Here is a 17,753-nt window from a genome sequence, read left to right on the forward strand (position 1 = left end):
TGAAGAGTCCACCACCGTTTCCAATTCTTTGTAGGCATCCCCCCTAGTGCATACGATTTCCCCTACCTCTTCCCCTGCCTCGGCTGCGTCCCTGGGACTGACGAGAGGGAAATGACAGAGAGAGCTCCTCGAGGATGGGTTGAGACTGGAGACCTCCTTTCTTTGAGGACTGAGAGGACTGACCCTATGGCTTCAATTGTCCTGAGGTGGATGACTGTGGTGCCAAATAGGAATACAGCCCTCTGCATTTACGAGTCATGCGTTCCCTGTCTCCAGTCCTTTGTTGTTGCTGTGTTGTCCTCTGGAGGAAAAAGCGATCGTCTTCAAGGAGGCGTTTAGAAGATCCAGCTTCTCCCATCAACCGATATGCTTATGCATCCTGGAAGTCATGGACTCACAGCGTTTTAGCACTCAGTTTGTCCACTGGTCGGTGGCCTGGTGCATAAGATGTAGTACTTGACCGTCCTGGCATCTCGCAAAACAATACCTTTCAACACAGGCTTCTTTCCCGGGTTAACTAAGTCCCCCATGTCTGCGAGGTAACCAACTGCACCACACCAGTGATCAAACCAGGAAGTGGCTTGAAGGGTGTTCATTGCAATGACTTCCATTGCAAGTGCCTACGACGGCGGCAAAGAAACCTTTCGAAGAGCAGCCCGGAGTAATGACGGCAATCTGGGGGTCAAGAGCTAATGGCTATGGTAATGGAGATAGGGACCATACGAAAAGACTTACCAGTCTTTCTCCCCTGCTACCTGATTCTCATCCTTTTCCAAAACATCCCTGGCCAAGGTTGACCAGAGGAGTTCCTGAGGAGATTTAGCATTGGAAGGGGGCATGACACAAGATCTATGTAGGCCTTCCTACCTTTCAGTGGAGACCAGAGAATGTCATCTAAGCCGTACATCCCTTGGATGTAGCTGCTCTTGTTCGTGGGTAATGAAAAGAGTGTAAGATGATCACCCAGTCTAAAAGGGGACCGATGTTTGAACCCAACTCCTGAAGCCGAGATGTTGACTTTTGAGAGGGCTGACAGGTCCTGAGGAGTGATGGGCAAACAGCAAACATTCGAACGAGGAGGGGCACTTGTTTTCGCAAAGCAGGGTTCAACAGGATCTTCTCTCTACTACCTCTTCCTGATGGAGGGCTTGGTGAACACCTGGAAGGTCATTGCCTATCATCGTCTTCCTTAGATGGGGAGTGATCACCATGGTTGGAACATGAATGGATAGCACGAGGGGAAACTTTCCTCCTCTAACAAAGAAGAGCATCTGTAGTGCCTAACGGAGCGTGAAAACGAAACCCGAGCGAAACGTGATGAAGAATGAAGACTGGATTGCACTGGAAAAAGGCCTGAACGTCCGTCTCGAAGTTCTGGATGAAGGCGAAGGTCTAAAAGGAAGATGAGACGGCATGCGGGCACCCTCCAAAGAGGAAGACTCGCATGGAATTTGATGAGATTCGATGCAGGAGGATGAGCGTCTGCTGCTGTTGTCGAAGCCTTCTGGAACGTCGGAGACTGAAGAGGAAGAGGAAGAAATACCTCTGTAGCGTCATCTGCCGGAGGGGGACAACTAACAGCTGTTCCTGCAAAGGCATGATATCCTGTGCAGGTCATTTAGAATCCAGGAACCACTGAAGGTTATCTTCCGACAGGGATCCCTGAATGCCCAACGCTAGCCAATAGGATCAGCCTTCTGTGAAAGAGAAATAGCAGACTCCTCCTGAGGAGGAGGATCCTCCGTTTCACTAGGGACGCCAACACCCTCTTGCCAGTCTTAATCGAGTGGTAGCCCAAAAGAGACTAGTAAAAAAGTCAGAATGTTAAGTTCTAGGTGAAGAAAATGAAAGCCTGAATTTCTTTGATTTCGAGGAGGACCTCGAAGGTGAGGAATCCCTGTTAGGCTTTTAATCTTCCTCCTGCCAAACTTCACCCACTCGGAAGGCAGACATTCCCCACACTCAACACAAGGGCAGTCCTCCGCACAGCTGTGGCATCTGCAAGACTAGCAACTGTATGAGGATCTACCTCACCCCGACTTATAAAAAGTACCGAAAATGTTCGGTGATACTCCTGGGCACGTCCGCATACCAGACCTAAACAGAAGTAATCGTGAAAAGAGAAAGCAAAAATAAAGATTTAAAAAAAGTCTTCCAAAAGTTCCACACCATGAGCGTATGTCTATACTCTCCCTAAGCTGAAATCAAAGTGAGAAGCTGTGAGCTGGCAGGGGGGCAATTGCCTCCCGGCTGCCGACAGGTAATTAAGTAATTGTTTTTAACTGCTATGTTTCAGGTTACACTTTTATCATCCCCTATAATAAAGGACAATGGTTTGTATTTACCTATCAACAAGAAAGTGTTAACCAACCAAAGCAGTACAACACTGCAGCCGAAGTCAAAGTAGAGATTGTTCCACAGGTCGGGTGGGCGGGGCAACTGAGGTCGCACTCCTATTTGAGGTCTAAGGTTTCTATTACATGTATGAAAAAATTTATAACAAACTTGAGTAAGAAGAAAGTCCTATGACTCACGCCCCCAGGTAGGTGGCTCTCCCTCGCCAACCTGCCGTTACCTACCTCGCCGTCGATCCAAAGGCTCACTTACTTTCTCAATCATCGTGAACGAATCCTGGAATTCCTGAATTATGGCGAGGAGCTTGCGGCATTTCCGGGCCACGTCGTCATCGCTCATGACGACACCGACCATGTCTCCCAGGTCGGACATGTCGAGACCGCTTGTGAAGAGCCGCCCCGAGCCGCTAAGTACCACCGCCCTGCAATCGGGGTCAACAGCGAGTTGGCTGAAGCAAGCGCCAATATCCCTGCAAAATGAAAATCATCAGATAAAGAGAACTGAATTGAGAGAGAGAGAGAGAGAGAGAGAGAGAGAGAGAGAGAGAGAGAGAGAGAGAGAGAGAGAGAGAGAGAGAGACTCACCTACATTTTACCAGTTTCTAGTTTGTGATAAAAGTCTCTTCATAGATTAGGTACTCCATTTTACAGTACTTTTCATTTCTTTTTCATGTTTAATAAGAGACTAAAACTTTTACACACACAAAAAAAAAGATAAAGTTTGGTGGGACAGGGCTAAAGGGCAATGTAGTACAGGCTGAGGGATAGGGCCCACTGTAAGCAGTAGCCACTCAACATCTCCACCGCCCCACACCTACTTCCAAAGGGTCGAGTTCATGGCATTCAGTTTATCCGGCCGATTCATCTCCACGTGATAGACGTTCTCCCTCGGCGACGTCATCGCCAGCGTTTCAAAGGAGTAGCCTTTGCTCGAAGTCGAGCACATTGCCCGAACGACGGCAGACGGGCGGGGGACTGCTCTCTGTGCTTGGCTCATCATTGTCAGACCTGGAAAAATAAATTTGTCCATTATACTGCTTTCATGCTATTTTCCTCTACATGTAAAACTTTCATAAAGTTCTTTGGTATTTAGATTTTCAATTTTAGTTTCAATTTCACTTGATATTTATCTTCTATTCAGTTGACTTAGGGATAGAAAACCATGATCCAATTTTGTTGATTACCTGTAACGACTTGACCAATAAAGGGTCAATGAGCCTTGAAGAGGGAAGACAAATATTGATAATCTTAATTGGGGAATCCAAAATCTAAGGAAACCAGTCCCAAGGCTTTGTTTGTACTTCTGTTCGACAATGCAGTAATACCTCGTCATATCAAAGTTCATCGATAGCACCCTAAGTACTGTACTGTATACCACAAGTTTCTGTGAGTTATACAATTACATTTGTTTTTTAGATTTTAATTATTTCTGTGATAAAAACAAGAAGAGTTTATGAAAGCTTAGATACATAAAAAGAATTTTGAAAACTATGCTATTTCTATCATAAAATACACTCACTAGGATAATTCATCTAGCCCTAAATTTCAAAAAACACCCCAAAAAAGGGATTTTGACGAAGGAAAAATCTATTTCTGGGCGAGAGACCTGTGCCGCCCAGTGAAATACTCCTAGAGCACTATTTCTAAGGAATATAACTGCTATATATTACCAGAGAAAAAAAGCATAGGAATGCCAGGTTGAACCCAGCTCGTTCACCTATATAAGGTGTCGGTATAAAATACTGGGGCGTGATAATTCACAACCAGAGGTCTCGCACTATTTAGATATCTCCTCTTCAAAATCCCCGCCACAGCGAGGTGCCGATCAACACTACTAACACTAACCCAACCCACGCCAGTGACGTCACTCCTCATAGCACCCAAGGTTTGGGGCCCATGTTGGGAGGGAAGTCAAGGGAGGGTTCACTGGGCGGCACAGGTCTCTCGCCCAGAAATAGATTTTTCCTTCGTCAAAATCCCTTTTCTGGGCTCCGACCTGTGCCGCCCAGTGAAATAGTACCAGAGAAATGGTCCCAAATCTTGGAACAATACCTGAGGAAGTAAAATAAAATCCAAAATAACAGGTAAGAGGATAGCAAGACATAGTTGATTAAGTTTCACTATGTTCAGGAGGAATCACATTCCCTGCTGCCACTGTAGCAAATATAAGGCTTCCAGAGGTTTTAAGCAGTGGCGTTTAAATACTGTTGGAGACTTCCGGCCTGTATATTTAGTAAGTCCAGTGAAGTTCATAGTAATTAACTGAGGTAGCTACAGCTCATATATCATGGACGTGAGGGAGTGATGTGGGAATGATTCTAGGTAGCCCGTTAATGAAATGCAGAATCTTCTGTCTGAGTCCTTTCAGGATGATGGTTCTTCACCTTCTCTATTGGGTAAGGGCCCCGAGGACTGAACGGGAGATATGTTTAAGTAGGCTTCCAGAGTGTTTACTGGACATAAAGATGGGTCCTACGGAAGTGGGACAATCTTCCAGGGGAACCGTCTGTCCTGGGGGTCCTCATTTTCGCTAAAAATCTTTTGTCAGGGGAAAGGAGTACTTCCCCTGACGAGAGAAATTCAATATGACCTGGATCTCTAGACAAGGTTGAAAGTTCTGATATTCTGGCGCCAGAAGTCAGGTTCATTAAGAACAAGGATTTCCTAACCAATGGAATATAATGGCAAGTCTCGTTAAGAGTGTCTGAAGCCAACTTAAGTACGTCATTCAGAAACCAGGAAACTGAGCTAGGGTGAGTTGATGGTTTCAATCTGGCGCAGGTTCTCGGGATGGATGAGAAGTATGAATCTGTAAGGGCAATATTAAAGCCAATTGTAAAACCTTCAAGGCTGACTTAATTTGTGGTAATAGTACAAGTCGCTAAGTCTGATTCAAATAAAATTCTGAAGAAGGTTACTGTCAGATTCATAGTCATCGTCTCAACCTTTGAGTCCCTTAAAAACTGGCAAGTTTCATAACAGCCGAATCATACTGTCGAAGGGTGGATCCCCTCTTATCTGATTCTAAAAATAACGTATTTGAGGATCAATATCTGCACCTCTTGAGCTGCAAATTTCATAAAGTCCAGAAAGGTAGGGCATTCTGAATTTGAGGAAGCTAACACAGAGCGAGTTGTACTGCTTGTGTTAGTATTGGATTGGGGATCTGTCGAGGTGGAGACCCAGTTCCACCAGAAGGGGAAACCCGTTGTGCTTGGGCCAGATGGGGGCTACTAGAGCAACTTGGCCTTTGAAGTCCTGAGCTTGTCTAACACTTTCATCGACAGATTTATTGGTGGGAATAGGTAAATTCTCTCCCAAGTGTTCCAGACTAATGATATTGTGTCTGTGGCGTAAGCCCGAGGATCCGGGCTGGGAGCTACGTAGCACTCTAGTTTGTAGTTGGACTTTGTTGCAAACAGATCTATCTGGAGATCCGGAACCTGAGAAAGAATCCAACTGAAGGACATTGGGTCTAGTGACCACTCCGACTCCAGCGGAGTTGTCCTCGAAAGTGCGTCCGCCACTATCTATCTAGAAGAAACCTGATATGTTGGTTTTTGGCTGGAGCCGGTTGCTTAAGGTCAAAAATACCGCCATGGCCTCTAAAACATTGATATGAAGTTGGCGGAATATTGTCGACCATAGTCCCAGGACTTTCTTGTACTGAGAGTATCCCCCCCCCCCCCCCGCCTGTTAGGGAGGCGTCTGTGTAAATGACGAGCTTGGGGGTGGATATTGTAAGGAAACGGATTTACCAGATTTTGACCTTTGTCCATGGTTGAAGTCTTTTCTTCAGAATTGGTTGGAGTCGAGCCCTTTGTCTCGATATTACTCGTTTTCCTGGAGCACCATACTCGGCTTATATCTTTCAGTTTGGCCTTCAGTAGTATATCTGTTACTGAGGCAAACTGGAGGGCACCCAGGATTCTCTCTTGATTTCTTCTGGAAGACAATTTGTCTTTGAGAAAACGTATTGTGTTTTGCTATATCGTTCCTCTTGGCTGTTGGGAGACAGTGTGTGGGAGCATAGAACCCATTGAATCCTAACCATTGAAACTTGTCCTCGGGACCAAACGAGATTTCTCGAAGTTGATTTGGAACCAAAACTGTTGTAAGAGATTATCACTCTGTAGTTGCTGTGAGGCAGTTTGCCTAGTTGAAGCCTAGAAACGGACGAAAATGCCTTGCTTTCGGAACATGATAGCAAACGTCTGCAAGATCCATAGAGGAGGTGACGGCCCCACAGAGAAGCAAGGTCCGCACCTGAGAGATGGTCAGCATGTGAAACTTGTCGCATTAAATGTAAGAATTCAGAAGCGACAGGTCTAGGATTACTCTTCGCTATTCTGAGTCTTTCTTTGGACCGCTGAACAAGTGATCCTGAAATTACAAACGATTTACTTTTATTGCTTCCTTTTGCAATAAATTGTTTTCATATAAGACTAGCTCTTCCGTTGGATGTTGATGAAAACTGGTTGGTGGAGGGGGCCTTTCTATCCAACTCCACCCCAGACCTTTGGAAATTATACTGAAAGCCCAAATGTTGAACGTTCAACGGTTCCGGAAGATGTAAAGTCCTACCCCTACCTGAGAACTCCCAATGATTTGCTGCGGATTTACCTCCTCGGCCTCGAGAGTAGCTGTTGCGAAAAGTTCCTCTCGAGCTAGCGCCTCTGGGGCGCTGGTAACCCTGGAAAGCACCCTGAGTTTCAAAGGTGGGCCTAAGGGCTGGGGAAGTAGCATAGGAGGTAGTTGCTACTTGGGACTGAGGAACCAGCACGTATTGCTGTTGGGGTTGACCCTTCGAAGTGAAAGGTTGACTCCCTTGTGCCACCGGGATGGTTTGAACCACCTGTTGGGACCGCCGGTTTGGAAGGAATGGAAAGATCTCAGACTCTTTCTACCTCGAGATTGGTTGCTGGCCGGTTCGAACTTGTGCTTGGGGACTAAGCCCATCGAACCTTGAGTCTCTGATTGACCCTAGCAGCTCCAGACTGGGGCTTTAATGAGCTTGTTAGACTCATGTCTGATAGTGGCCTCAGACAAGACATGCCTACAGCAACGACGTCTGGCCGCAAAGGAGTCGTAGGAATCAGACAGTAAGGTTTGAAGTAATGACTTCGTCAAGACCTTAAAAGGTGGTTCTTCTTCATACATTAAAGAGGTCTTTTCTGCCATTGTAGCCGAGTTGATAGGTCTACTCAGGCGCATACAGGCTTCGAGCTCGAGGCATATCAGGGATTCCGGAAGCCTGGGTAGCCACTCACTGAACTGAATGGGAGCACAGTCAGCGCTTAATTTACCCGATGTGAAGGTCGCCGGGGCGTTAGTCCAGCAATCGTGATCCCCCAGGGACAGGAGGGAGGTCGGATGCGTTTCCTTCAGCTGCGGTAACGGCTTGTCCTCGTTTATTGCCTGCTGAGCAAGGTCCGATATCTTAGTGACACACGGAGTAGGGGTTTACTCCTCCACTAGAAACATCGTGTACGGGCTCTTGTGAGGTGTTAACGTAGTGTTAACACACTCCCACTCGTTTAAGGGCCGGACCCAGGTGGACTGAGCCTGCCCCTTTGGGTACATTTCGGTTTCTTTGGGGACCTTGTCAAACCTTACGAGTGTCTCCTCGGTAAGGCATGCGAAACCAGAGAGAGGGAACTGTAGACCCGGCGGGTAGAATTCAAAATCTTCTACAGTCCGGGTGCCAAACCCTTCGATGGTTAACATACCATCTTTGAAGGGAGAGCGCAAGGCCCCCTTCCACGGATTGCTTTCGACGAATTCCGGGAGCTTAGAGGCATCCGGGATGATATATTGTGCTGTTGAGGTAGCCCATAACAAATGAGACCCTGTATGAGGCTATCTGGTTTAGCACTCTCTCTTCCCCCTAATGGGCAATAATTCCATTCAATTGTCAAGTTCACAGAGGCACCAGGAATCTTCCATCCTATAATTCGTGGTGACTCGGTATGTGACACGAGGTTTGAGCCAGTGAGCTACAGAGGTCCGTAAATTATATATATATGTATATATATGGATAAATATCAGCACAACATCGTGTTCAAATAGAAATAAATTTCTACCTCATCCCTGGGATCGGTCGCTGGCCTCTTCTAATGAAAGGTCAGGTTGAAACTAACCATGCCACGAGAGGCCATGCATCAATCTTGAAAGGGCTGCCGGATCGAAGGGAGCCTCCGGGGTCGTAGGTTTCAGGCCGGGCTTCGCTCTCGACCCAAGAGAAGTCTTAACTGGTTTGGTGATTTGGAAGACCTATGAGTCTTTGGTAGGGCTGGCAGGTAGCTTTAACTTTAGGGACAACGGGACGTGGCCCGACATCAGCCACATGCTTCCTTGAAAACCCTAAAAGGAAGAGACACAGGGTCTCTTTGCCCTGACACTCCAGGCAAACCCGCCAACCCATATCTAAAGAGTCGCCAAGGTAGAAGTCATGGAAGACTGCGAGCTCCGAAAGAGGGTATATCGTTACTAATGAACAAGGTAACTCCGTTGGGAATGTAAAATAAATAGATCGAGAATAAATGTTTAAATCGATCAATCACAAAGGAAATAAAATGAAAATCCCAAAATAATATATCCGAAGTTATAATTATAGATAGTAACGACAGGGGCACCTACAGTGTCCCATAGTAGGGTAGTAACCCAAAAAGATCCGGGTGTTCCGAATTCTTAAAATAGACCGGTATGAAACCGGGACAAAAGGCTATGAACAAAATTTCGGACCGGTATAATAACTGGGGAGAAAACTTTTCATAAATTAACTGACATTGTCAAAATAATTGACTTTGTTAAAACAATTCCATAATAAGTTAAGATTATCAATGAAAAAATATTGTCATAGCGAGAAATATACTATCCCGTTGCTACTTGGGAAGTATAGAATAAAATAAAGATACGTGAGTGTCCCATAATAGGTTAGTAACCTAAAAGGATCCGGGTGTTCCGGGTTCTTAAAGTAGACCGATATGAAACCGGGACAAAAGGCTATGAACAACTCTAGGACCGGTTTAGTAACCGGGGAAAAACTTATAAATAAACTGACATTGTTAAAACAATCCCGTAATAAGTTAAGGTTATCAATGAAATAATATTGTCATAGCTTGAAATACACTATCCCGTCGCTACTTGGGAAGTATAGAATAAAATACAGATACGTGAGTATCCCATAATAGGTTAATAACCTAAAAAGATCCGGGTGTTCCGGATTCTTAAAATAGACCGATATGAAATCGGGACAAAAGGCTATGAACAAAATTTCGAACCGGTATAGTAACCGGGGAAAAAATTATAAAAATTAACAGACATTGTTGAAACAATTCCGTAATAAGTTAAGATTATCAATGAAATAATATTGTCATAGCGAGGAATATACCATCCCGTCATTACCAGGGAGGTATAAAATAAAAAGGGATGAAAAAGGATGCAAAAAACAGTGATGAATAAATATAATCAAAACTAGTTCCGGGGCCCCCGGGGCCGGGGAACAGGGTTGGTAAAGTAAACTTAAAGTAACTTAAAGTAAACTTAAAGTAACCTAAGATACATCCTTAAAATACATAAATAGAAAACTCCAGTTATGATCTAAAACTAATGTCTGTAATTGAATAGGGCTCCCGGAGGGAGGATATTAATCAAAACTGTGTCAGTGTCAACAGATCTTGTATTTAAGAGCCCGGAGGCTCCGATGTCTGATGACGGGAGGGTACCACGGGAGAGCGCGGGGGGAGCCAATGGAACCCCCACTACCCAACCGGAGGTACCGGGACGAAGGTAATGATTCATGTAGAATATAATATAATGATATGGTATATTTAATAAGTCCTATGCGGACGATAATAGCAGGAGGTACCATAGGTGGGGACACTCCTAATATAAGTGCTCATTCTTACAACCATAGCTAAAAGCAAAAGTTACACCAAGGTGCAGTCATACCGACTAATCACGTGTGATAGTCCCCGGTGGTCCCGGCCCTCCCCCTCCCCCGACCGATGGCCAATCGGGGCGACGGGAGGGGAGGAGACGAAACCGCCCGGTATGAATGAATGAGACTAAGTCACACCCCGTGGGTACACTCAGTCCTCAATATGTCGGAACGTTGAGGGAAGACTACGGAACAAGCATACTTGACCCGTATGTCATAACCAACAACCATCGAGTGAGAGGAAGGGTGTACACTGGAGGAGGGGGGGATGGAATAGCCTCCCCAACCTGTGGGGGGGGGTATGGTACCGGGGAATCACCAGTGCGTAGTGGTAGACAGAGCTACCAACTGGAGATCCCCTCAACATGACATGAAAATCCCAAAAATATGATCATAACGGAGTAAAGCAATAAATATAATATCAATGCACAAATACATAAAAATAATGAATTAAAAGCGAAATCACGTAAGTAAGGTTAGGCATGCAGAAATAATAAGGCTAGAGAGGGACTCGGGCGAGTGGTAAGGGAGGAGCATGACGCCATCAGCAGATGGAAAGCAGGGGTACCAACCTAGTTACTGAAGCGGTAGATCGAACAGTAAAAACAACAAAATACGCGAGAGTCCCACTCGAACCAAATGTAAAACTAGGTGGAGCGTAATAAAACTAAAAGGTTTAATAATAATAAGTGAGATGGTCGTCTTCCTAGAACTAGCGAAACAATCTCAAAGGTGACGCAATCCACCAACATGCACGAATGCAGGCATACCAACATAACCTACTCCTTGATGAAACGCTAACACTGATATCATAGGATAACATAAAATTAATGCTAGATGAAAGCATAAAGACGGTGTACTATATAAATGTAAGGAAAAAACTCCTAAAAGTTCGAACAAATATTAATGACGGACGAACTAACGAGAAAAAGGGCAGAGCCGAACCATGAACGGTAAGAACGGGGACGCCGTTCATATATAAACACTTCTCAATCAATAAAAACAGAGGTTACCCTGCCCAATCTCGCTAAAACTCATGGATAAAGTACTTAACTTCGATGGGGTATCATGGGAATCGGCCATCGATTATAAAATAATGATAAATCCAAGGGTAAACACGAGAAAAAACATGTTGGACTTAATAACAACAAATGCTATAAAGGAGTGACGTCACTGGCGTGGGTTGGGTTAGTGGTAGTAGTGTTGATCGGCACCTCGCTGTGGCGGGGATTTTGAAGAGGAGATATCTAAATAGTGCGAGACCTCTGGTTGTGAATTATCACGCCCCAGTATTTTATACCGACACCTTATATAGGTGAGCGAGCTGGGTTCAACCTGGCATTCCTATGCTTTTTTTCTCTGGTAATATATAGCAGTTATATTCCTTAGAAATAGTGCTCTAGGAGTATTTCACTGGGCGGCACAGGTCGGAGCCCAGAAATTTAACCATATTGGCAACCACGCTGCCTCCTATTCTGTCCCCAGTTGGGAACACTGTCCCTCGAACTATCCAGGCCCCCTTTTGAAAATCGATTGTGCCTGACAGATTATGGTGAAGAGTGGTGGAGCTAGATAAATCATCCAGATAAGTATGACAAATTTGTAGATAATTTGTATTTTTCCTAACTATACAAACCTTAGCTATTTAATAGGGGTATTACTTTCGGCGTATCTGAAATGATGAGACATTAGAATTTTAACGAGGGTTTACTACCCCATCGCTAGTTAGCGGGGGTAGGGGAGGGTAGCTTGCTAACCCCCCCTCACACACACCTGTGCTTGAGCTCACTTTGCTTAGAGGTAGGACTTCAAGGGGGATAGGGCTGGCGGGCAAGTTTAATTACATAGCTAAGATTTGTATAGTTAGGAAAAATACAAATGATCTACGAATTTGTCATTTGTTCCGTAATTGACATACAAACCACGCTATTTAATAGGGGTGACTCACCCATTAGGAAGGGTGGACATCCCAGCCAGTACTGGCTTTTTGGCTTTGCCCAGGGGCTAAAAATAAGGAGTCCCTGCACCTCGCTAGAACCTTGCTACGCAAGGACTACGGCCTACGCAAGCTGTGTGTGAAGGTATAATGAAGTGTGACTCGTCCTAGGAAGTTGACCTGAAGTTCTTTAGATGGAAACTTTAGGCTAGGACTCTCCCAATACCACCTCGTCAGGGTATGGGGATGTGACAGTATTAGCTTAATACTAGGAACACAAGGAAACATAGTTTACCTGCAGTGGTTTGAGTCAGCTATGCAGAGAACCCAGGATGCTGCTTTCCCCAAGAGAGGGGAAGATGAAGAAAAGAATAAGGGCCAGACAAACCTTTTCATTCACGCAGACTAAAACTGGGTAACAATGCTCTCAACCTTCTGCTACTTGTCCAACAAGGAGCTTGAGGTTTTGAACCAGCTGTTGTGCAGCCACCACAGGGCCGATAGAGAACGTATCGAGCTTCTTGTGGGTCACGTCTTACAGGTAGTGGGCTGTGAACATTGTCTGACGATTCCACACCCCAGCTTGAAGAACCTGCGTCACTGAGAAATTCTTTTTGAAGGCCAGAGACGTAGCTACGCCCCTGACATCATGTGCTCTAAGGCGACGTGACGGAGGAGGGTCTGGATTCAGGGACAGATGAATCACCCTATGAATCCATGCCGAGATGGTGTTCTTGGTGACCCTCCTCTTAGTCCTCCCTGTGCTAACAAATAACGCTGGCACCTGAGGACGGACTGCAGCCGTTCTTTTGAGATATAGCCTCAAACTCCTTACTGGGCACAGTAGGAGATGGTCTGGGTTATTTGTTACAGAACGGAGACTCGAAATCTGGAAGGAGTCGAACCGAGGGTCCGCTACTCCTGGATTCTGAGCCTTACCAATAAACTCAGGGACGAATCTGAACGTTACCTCCCCCCATCCCCTTGAATGGGCGATGTCATACGAGAGACCATGAAGTTCACTAACACGCTTGGCCGAAGCCAAAGCTAGGAGGAACACCGTATTCCAAGTTAGGTGGCGGTCTGAAGCCTGGCGTAATGGTTCATAGGGAGGTCTCTTAAGAGACCTGAGAACTAGTACCACGTTCCATGAAGGAGGTCTCACTTCCGACTGAGGGCAGGTAAGTTCGTAACTTCGTACGAGTAGGGAAAGTTCCAGCGAAGAAGAAATGTCCATTCCTTTGAGCCTGATGGCTAGACTTAAGGCTGAGCGATAGCCTTTCACCGCCCAGACTGAAAGGCGCATTTCTTCCCGCATATACACGAGGAACTCCGCTATTGTTGGAACAGTGGCATCGAGTGGAGAGATACCCCTTCCACGACACCAACCACAGAAGACTTTCCACTTTGCCTGGTAGACAGCTGCGGATGACTTTCGCAGATGTCCAGACATCCTGATCGCAACTTGTTGCGAAAATCCTCTCTCAGCGAGGAGATGCTGGATAGTCTCCAGGCGTGAAGTCGTAACGAAGCTACGGCTTTGTGGAAGATGTTGGCATGTGGTTGTCTGAGTAGATCGTGTCGTGGAGGGAGTTCTCTCAGTAGTTCCGTTAGGAGTTGCAGAAGGTCCGGAAACCATTCCGCGTGATGCCATAGCGAAGCTATGAGGGTCATTGAAAGATTGACCGATATTCTGGTCTTGTTGAGCACCCTCCTCATCAGACAGAACGGGCTAAAGGCGTAAACGTCGATGTTGTCCCACCGTTGTTGGAAGGCATCTTGCCAGAGCGCCTTGGGATCCGGGACTGGGGAGCAGTACAGCGGAAGCTTGAAGTTCAGAGCTGTTGCGAATAGATCCACAGTCGGGGAACCCCACAAAGTCAGGACTTTGTTAGCTACTAGATTATCCAAAGACCACTCGGTACTCACTATCTGAGACGCTCTGCTCAGATTGTCGGCGAGCACATTCCTCTTGCCTGGAATGAAGCGTGCCGATAGTGGAATCGAGTGGACTTTGGTCCACCTCAGTATCTCTACTGCAAGATGGGATAGCTGCTTCGAAAAGGTACCTCCTTGCTTGTTGATGTAAGTCACTCATCACCACCACAGAGTAACCCGCCAGGTATTGTTGGAACTGCTGAAGGGCCAAGAAAACGGCCTTCATCTCTAGAAGATTTATGTGGAGGCACTTTTCTGATTCTGACCACAGGCCTGAGGTCCTGTGGTGTAGAACGTGGGCCCCCCACCCTTTCTTTGAGGCATCCGAAAACCGCATCAAATCCGGGGGGAGGACGAGAAGATCCACTCCTCTTCGTAGGTTCTCGTCTGTCACCCACCACTGAAGGTCCGTCCGTTCCGCAGGTCCCACAGGGATCATGACGTCCGGGATTTGAGTCGCCACTGGAGGGATCTCATCCTGAGGCGACCGTTGGGAACTAGAGGAGCCAAAGATGAGAGGTGACCGAGCAGACGTAACCACGATTGGGCTGGAAGCTCTTCTCGTCTGAGAAAAGGGCTTGCGACCTTCTTCAGCCTTGCTATCCTGTCGTCTGATGGGAAGGCTTTGTGGAGATTGGTGTCTATGATCATGCCTAGGTATACCAGTCGTTGGGACAGCTGCAGAGAGGACTTCTCGAGATTTACCATGATCCCCAGATCCTGGCAAAGTCCCAGAAGTTTGTCTCGATGTCGAAGAAGGGATGACTCCGAGTCTGCTAGGATCAGCCAGTCGTCCAGATAACGGAGGAGACGGATGCCGATCCTGTGTGCCCACGATGATATTAGGGTGAACACTCTGGTGAAAACCTGTGGTGCTGTGGAGAGACCGAAACACAGCACCTTGAACTGGTACTCCTTGTTGTCTAGGCTGAATCTTAAGTACTTCCTTGAAGACAGATGGATTGGGATCTGGAATTACGCGTCCTTCAGATCCAGTGTGCACATGAAGTCTTGAGGTCTCACTGCAAGTCTGACCGTGTCTTTGGTCTCCATGCTGAACGGAGTTCGCTTGACAAACCTGTTCAGAGCCGAGAGGTCGATGACTGGTCTCCAGCCTCCAGACGCCTTCTTTACAAGAAAGAGTCGACTGAAGAAGCCTAGGGACCCGTCAAGGACCTCCTGGAGTGTGCCCTTCTTCAACATGGTCTGGACTTCTGCCCGAAGGGCCTGCCCCCTTGCTGATCCCATGGGAAAGGAGCTCAATGACACTGGATTCGTCGTCAGGGGAGGTAGAGATGTTGTGAACGGGACGCGATATCGTCAAGGAATCGGCCCCGAGTTGCTGCCACCTGTCTGCGCAACTTTGAAGGCATCCCCCCACTGGTGGACATGCAGGGGGACTGCCAATCCTAGCATTTGCAGCCTCAGCTGCTCCCTCTAGGATTCTTCCCTCCCCTGGAGAGCTTCTTGCCTTTCCTGTACTTGACAGGAAAGGGCTTAGACAACACTGTCTTCACTGCCACTGTCGGTTTCGTGGTCTTGGTAGGACAGGGCTGCTGGGGTGCTGGAGGCTTATAGGGCTTGGATGTCAAAGTCCTATGTAGGAGGGAGTCCTGGTGGGACTTCCTCCACCTCTCAGCGGCATTCTATATGTCCTTAGGCTCAAACAGATTCGTTCCCATCACGGAAGAATGTCTGAGCCTGCTGATCTCGGTGCTAGGGACCTTCTGATGGAACCTCTCAGACACCGCATTCGAGACTTGGTGGGCCAGAAACTCGATCGTGCGAGTGCCTGAGAGTAGAAAGGTCTCCATAGCTTTCCTGATACGTTCTTTGGATAAATCCTCCGAATGTATCAGGATACCTAAGGTCCCTAACCAGATATCCAGCCACGAGGTGGCCTGCATGGCACACTTCGCAACCTTCTCCTGATTAAGGATCTCAGTTGCCGAGAATGAGACATGTCGGTTGGAGAGTCTCTCAAGAGGGACTCCCCTAGTAAGCTCTTCCAAAGAATGGTGAAGGGAAGAGCTAAACAAGGCTCCTCTAAGATTTAGAAGTACCTCCTCTGCTGTACATGAGGAGGTGGGAGAAGCTTGTTGCCGGCACTGGATCGGCTGGAGGAGGCTAGCTCGGAGAGCTGGACTGCGATATTGTCCATGGTACTCTTAACCCCTTGAGACCAGGGCAGAGCTGCACTGGCCTTAGAGGAATTTTGAGTCCCAAACACTCGGTCCAAGACCGTGTCTTTGCCCTCTCGAGGAGGAATCTCTGGGTCAGCAAACCCATTGAGAGTCCTTATAAGGGTCAGAATCTGCCAAAACGCATGTTCTGACTCCTGCAGCTATCCTCCTGAAGGACTAGCAGCGAAGTCTCCTGTTCCCAAAGGCCCTTCTTGGGGAGACTCGCGGACGTTCTCCGAGTGACTGGGTGGCTCCGGTCTAAGTCTTGACGAGGACTTCAGTACCGTCTTGGAGTCTTTCGACTCCCTCCTGGGAGAGATGCAGGACTCCAACAACGACGGAGGTATACTCTTCTCCACCCCTACCCGAGAAGACTTTTCAGCGCGAGGTGGGGTTTCCCTCAATGGTGTAATGGGGGAACGTCTCACCTCCCGTGACTCCCCTGAGGACGAGAAGTCCTCGTCCGAAGGGGAGGGAGAAAAAGTCTTGGGGGGGAGGGGGCCTGCCTCGAAGGCTTACGAGGAGACAGCTTAGTCCTCGGAGAAGTCACCGCGTCCGAAACTCCTCTTTTTCTCTTCAGAGGAGTAGACGCAGCCAAGGATTTGTGGCCCAATTCAGAGAGAACAGGCTTGAAAGCCTGTGTGACCGCTCTGATCAGTGCCCCAAACCAAGGCTGATGGCTACGCTGTCAGACACTCCCTCTGGAGGGACAGGGATCGACTGATCCCTGGGAGGAGTTTACATAGGGGGGGTTCGCCTGAAAAGAAGAAGAAAAAGACAAAGAAAAAATGTCCCTGGACCTTTCTGGAACCTTCACCCCCCCCGGGGAGCGCGCTGTCCTGCGCTTGTGGGGGAGGGGGGATATGGCGATGGCGACCTTGCCGCGCGTTGTCCTGCAGCCTCGCGCGTGGGAGGATATTGACGATCGCGCTGGGGAATACCCGGGGTCGCGCGCGGGAGACTACTGATGGGCGCACACGCGATTGCGAAGGCGCGTAGAAGCGTGCGCAGGGGACATCGGAGAGTGCGCAGGAAGCAGATTGCGCGCGCGAGGGTGAATGTTCGTGCGCGCGGGCACGCAGTATCAGGATGAAGAGCCCGTGCGGGCGAGGGATCGTGCTCTCTAGAAGATGTCGTTGGGCGCACGTGCGCAGGAGAGATATCTCTTGCGCACGGGCGCGCAGCTGGAACCTGCGCACGTTGGTGCACCTCTTGTGGGCGCACATCAGGCTGGCGATGCATCACTGCTGTGGGAGATGGGCATGGGCATGAGCGCGCGCATCCTTGTGGGAGCGTGTAGGTGACTGCGCGCTGGCGAGGGATGGCGCGCAGGTGAAAGCCGACGGCGCGTTGGCAAGCGCTGGTGAGTAGGGAAAGTCTTACTCTTCCCTACTGCGCCC

At 47.7% G+C, this 17,753-nt stretch overlaps 1 protein-coding gene across 2 annotated transcripts in view; it reads right to left on the reverse strand.

Moving 5' to 3' along the window:
- LOC137635552 (delta(3,5)-Delta(2,4)-dienoyl-CoA isomerase, mitochondrial-like) overlaps nt 1-17,753 on the reverse strand; it is a 125,078-nt gene that overhangs the window by 90,350 nt on the left and 16,975 nt on the right. For both annotated transcript variants that reach the window (XM_068368023.1, XM_068368024.1), the window contains 2 exons: nt 3,173-3,362; nt 2,608-2,824 (listed from right to left, as the gene is read on the reverse strand). In XM_068368023.1, the coding sequence (XP_068224124.1) occupies nt 2,608-2,824; nt 3,173-3,362 (407 nt within the window). The remainder of the gene's footprint in view (nt 1-2,607; nt 2,825-3,172; nt 3,363-17,753) is intronic.

The sequence above is a fragment of the Palaemon carinicauda genome, unplaced genomic scaffold (genome assembly GCF_036898095.1).
Source record: "Palaemon carinicauda isolate YSFRI2023 unplaced genomic scaffold, ASM3689809v2 scaffold14, whole genome shotgun sequence".
Classification (NCBI taxonomy): Eukaryota; Metazoa; Arthropoda; class Malacostraca; order Decapoda; family Palaemonidae; genus Palaemon; species Palaemon carinicauda.